The sequence below is a fragment of the Limulus polyphemus genome, unplaced genomic scaffold, assembly GCF_000517525.1.
Source record: "Limulus polyphemus unplaced genomic scaffold, Limulus_polyphemus-2.1.2 Scaffold8594, whole genome shotgun sequence".
Taxonomy (NCBI): Eukaryota; Metazoa; Arthropoda; class Merostomata; order Xiphosura; family Limulidae; genus Limulus; species Limulus polyphemus.
The window spans coordinates 26,188-30,184 of record NW_013674204.1 but is presented as its reverse complement, the minus strand read 5'-3'; the positions used below and the strand labels follow the sequence as shown (position 1 = coordinate 30,184).

General features: G+C 30.9%; 1 protein-coding gene across 1 annotated transcript in view; it reads right to left on the bottom strand.

The window, feature by feature from the left end:
* Positions 1-1,352: 1,352 nt before the first annotated feature.
* LOC106475448 (partitioning defective 3 homolog) overlaps positions 1,353-3,997 on the bottom strand; it is a gene marked incomplete at both ends in the record, with an annotated part of 26,393 nt that continues 23,748 nt past the window's right edge. Inside the window, 2 exons of the mRNA XM_013936127.1 lie at positions 1,353-1,524; positions 3,234-3,428. Of these exons, the coding sequence (XP_013791581.1) occupies positions 1,353-1,524; positions 3,234-3,428 (367 nt within the window). The remainder of the gene's footprint in view (positions 1,525-3,233; positions 3,429-3,997) is intronic.

The window sequence follows — 3,997 nt, the reverse complement described above, 5'->3', positions numbered from 1 at the left end:
ACTTTAGAATAACTTAGTTTTTTTAACCAGTGACACAGTAGTTTTGTATACACACTTTACAATAACTTAAGTTTTTTAACCAGTGACACTGTAGTTTCGTATACACACTTTAGAATAACTTAACTTTTTTAACCAGTGACACAGTAGTTTTGTAATTTTGTACAACCATCATGTCTAAGCCTAAACTTTAATGTAACTCAACAGTCATGTGATATTGGATGTACAATATGTTTATTGTTGATTAGTATATGACATAGAGTTACATAAATAATTGTTAACGTGTGACACTCAGGTACACTGAGGTGCAGTTTAGAAACACTCAACACATCAGGAACAAAACAGGTTAACATACATAGGTAACAGTGTCCTATAATTTGATGGTCTTCGTCGCTCAACACGTGAATGTCACTTGTCCAGTGTGCATTAATTTTCCTTTGTAACATGTCTTATGTATCAGTAAACAGTTCCTAACATTTTATTATGCTTCTTCATTACATTGAGCTAGTCAAGTCTATAGTAGACAACCTAGTGGGCAAACAGGGAAAGCTTTTGGCACTCTATAAAAGAATCATCACACAGTATTTTGAATGATGTACCAAACTTACCAAATAGTCACTACTGAATGCCACCTTCTAACTTTAATTTATTCTCATGAAAAATTAAAACTTTTGCACCACTAAACTATATGCACTGTGTGGCACTGTCTAATGCAGGAAAGTATTGATTACAGGGGTAAATTTTATAAGAATCGTTGACTTAAGTTTAAAATTCTACAGAATAGCAGATGGTTCTTCATGTTGTTGTTTTTTGTAATTAAGTTATTATTTCTTTAAATATTATCTACCTTTCTTGTTTGTTTTAAACAGCTCACCTGGCCATATCACAGAATTGGTTTCCTTTCCTACTTTGCTGAACAGATATAGTTTTGATCCATTTTTCTTCACTTAGGATACGAGACTTTTCACGATAGAAATGAATAAAAACCCTATAGCCCGAACACTTTCAAAAGTGCTCGGGTTATAGGGTTTGTATTCATTTCTATCAACACTTCTTGAACCTACATGTTTTTCTAACATCATGAATGAGACTTTTCACAATATTACACACAATTTAGCATCCTCGAAAAAATATTCAAAACAACTTAGCTGAAATAGAAGGGCTGATGTTTGTTAACATTTAAAAATAATTATTACTTTTTGCTAAACCTACAATTACAACCAGATTCAGACCGAATATTTGTTTTCAATACTATGTACATAGAATAAGAGACCAAAGAACAATTCTTTAATGTTTATTATAAGTGTGCCAAACTCAACATCACTCTAAATATTAAGCTGTGTTGGGACACTTACTTAAACATTGAACCCAATCCTTTCAATAACCTTTTCTTCTTAGAAAGTCTATAATCAGGACTAATGACATCATCTGGAGTACGGTCACTACTGACTGGCGGACGGTTTAAAACTGCTGCCAGGGGTGAACATCCATAACTTTCAACACTGAATAGGCTACCATTTTCACTTTCTTCGTATATCATGAAAAAAAAAAATAAAGTTCAATGACATTTTATCACACTCATTGTCATGACCAGCATAAACTTAAGAACAGATACATATCAGAAAAGTTGATATAAGGTTTATACTTCATATCTTGGTACTTTAACCCTCTATTGTTTTAATATTTGGAGCACATTTAACTAGTATTCCATTATTTTCAATCTATTCAATATTCAAACATACATGACATTCAAGTTAGGGTTAAGCAACTTAAAAACTTGGTAATTTATCCCTCTATTGTTTTAATTTTTGGAGCATATGTTTGTTTGTTTTTTTTATTTATGAACAAAGCTACACAAGGGCTATCTGTACTCTGCCCACCACGGGTATCGAAACCCGGTTTCTAGCGTTGTAAGTCCGCAGACATACCGCTGTGCCACTGGGGGGCGGAGCATATGTAACTGCTGTTCCAGGATGTGATTCATTTTAATAAAATACCATTGCTTTCAATCTATTCAATATTAAAACATACCTGACATTCAAGTTAGGGTTCAGCAACTTAAAAACATGGTAATGAATACATTAGTATTTAGGATTTCACATTGTTTTTATGTAATTAAATAGTGAATGATTTAAAAAACTCATTGCTTTTTTGTCAGTGCTGAGGAACTCGTAAAGGTTCAAAGAGAAATTATAAATCTAAAACTTCAGGAGTGTAAGAGCTGTATGAAAAAAAAGATGAACTGAAAGTTGATCTTAGAAAAATAAATGAACACAAAATGCCATTTACTACATATTTCTTAAAATCATTTTGTGTGTCAGTAAATGCCCAATATATTTTATTTGTATGTTTCTTCATCTGTTCCAAGATATAATCTGAAAATAACTTTGTTTAATCCTGCTGGCTTTATGTGACCATTATATGCTTTTAATTAACAGTATGTTAATGATGATGTAGGGGTAGAGAAAAATAGTTGCTTTTGTTTGTCATGCTTAGAAATGTTCAAAGTTGCATCTTATTGACCAATCAAGGGATGATGAAATAGAATAAAAACCAACGAGAGCCTGGTAACAGTGAAAATTGTACTTGCTAGGGTCTTTGGTTGCAAAGATGAGCTAATGTTTTTGAGACTTAAGTTTTATATTGTACACATCTCCTAAGAGTTTAGCAGTTATCTGATTATGTAGAGTTCTAACTATAATCAGTTAATATATAATACATAACGCTTTTCTGTATGTGTACAGACATTTTTTCTTTAAGTAAGTGTGTATTTTTTTAATGCTTCAAACTTGGTTCTTTCTTCTTAATTGTGATAAAGGAATTTGGCTGTGGATAACCTAAAGATTGTTTTGGTAAATAACTGTAATACAATGTTCTATTTTACTTTAGTAATATGGTTTTATTTTGTTAAGTGATAACACTTAAAGGTTAAATCTAATTGTTTTTGTCTACTGTTCTACTTTTCAAAATAGTGTTCATTATAAATTAAAAGACCAAATTGTGTCCTAGACTTGATAACTTTTGCTACAGACACAGATTTAAGTTTAACTGATGCTTGACTGGAAGCTTCTTTCTTATTGGGTGGATATCTTTGATGTTCTGTGATAGGCACTTGTATGCTTGTCAGTTTAACAGACACACACAAATAAAATAATATTAGGAAAGCATAATTAGATGAAAAAAAAGTTGTTTATTATGTTAAACACTTTAAGGCAAATTCTGAAAACAAAACTTACGATTATTCATTTCAAGAGCTACTTCAGACGACCGACAGGCTGTGGAAAAACGTTCTTGACCATCAATGTTTTTAACAGCAGCAGAGCTGTCTTTCTTCAGCTCTGGAACAACATTCTCAATGCTTTCTAAACTACTTGACTTCTTCAAAGGCTTAACTTCTAGAGGCATCTTTTGAATATTCCCATTTTCTTTTGCTATGGATATTTGTGAAAAAACAAATCAATAAGGTAAGTTATGTACTAAAAATATAATTTTCAACTGACATATATAATTCTACAGAAACTGGTGTTGTCACAATTAACATATGTAAATTATTATTTATGTGTTCATTATAACAATAATCTAAGCATCAGAAGATTAGAAAAAGTTAAGTTATTCTAAAGTGTGTAAACAAAACTACTCTGTTACTGGTTAAAAAGTTAAGATATTGTAAAGTGTGTAGTATGTAACTCTATGTCATATACTAATCAACAATAAACATATTGTACATCCAATATCACATGACTGTTGAGTTAATTTATGTAACTCTATGTCATATACTAATCAACAATAAACATATTGTACATCCAATATCACATGACTGTTGAGTTAATTTATGTAACTCTATGTCATATACTAATCAACAATAAACATATTGTACATCCAATATCACATGACTGTTGAGTTAATTTATGTAACTCTATGTCATATACTAATCAACAATAAACATATTGTACATCCAATATCACATGACTGTTGAGTTAATTTATGTAACTCTATGTCA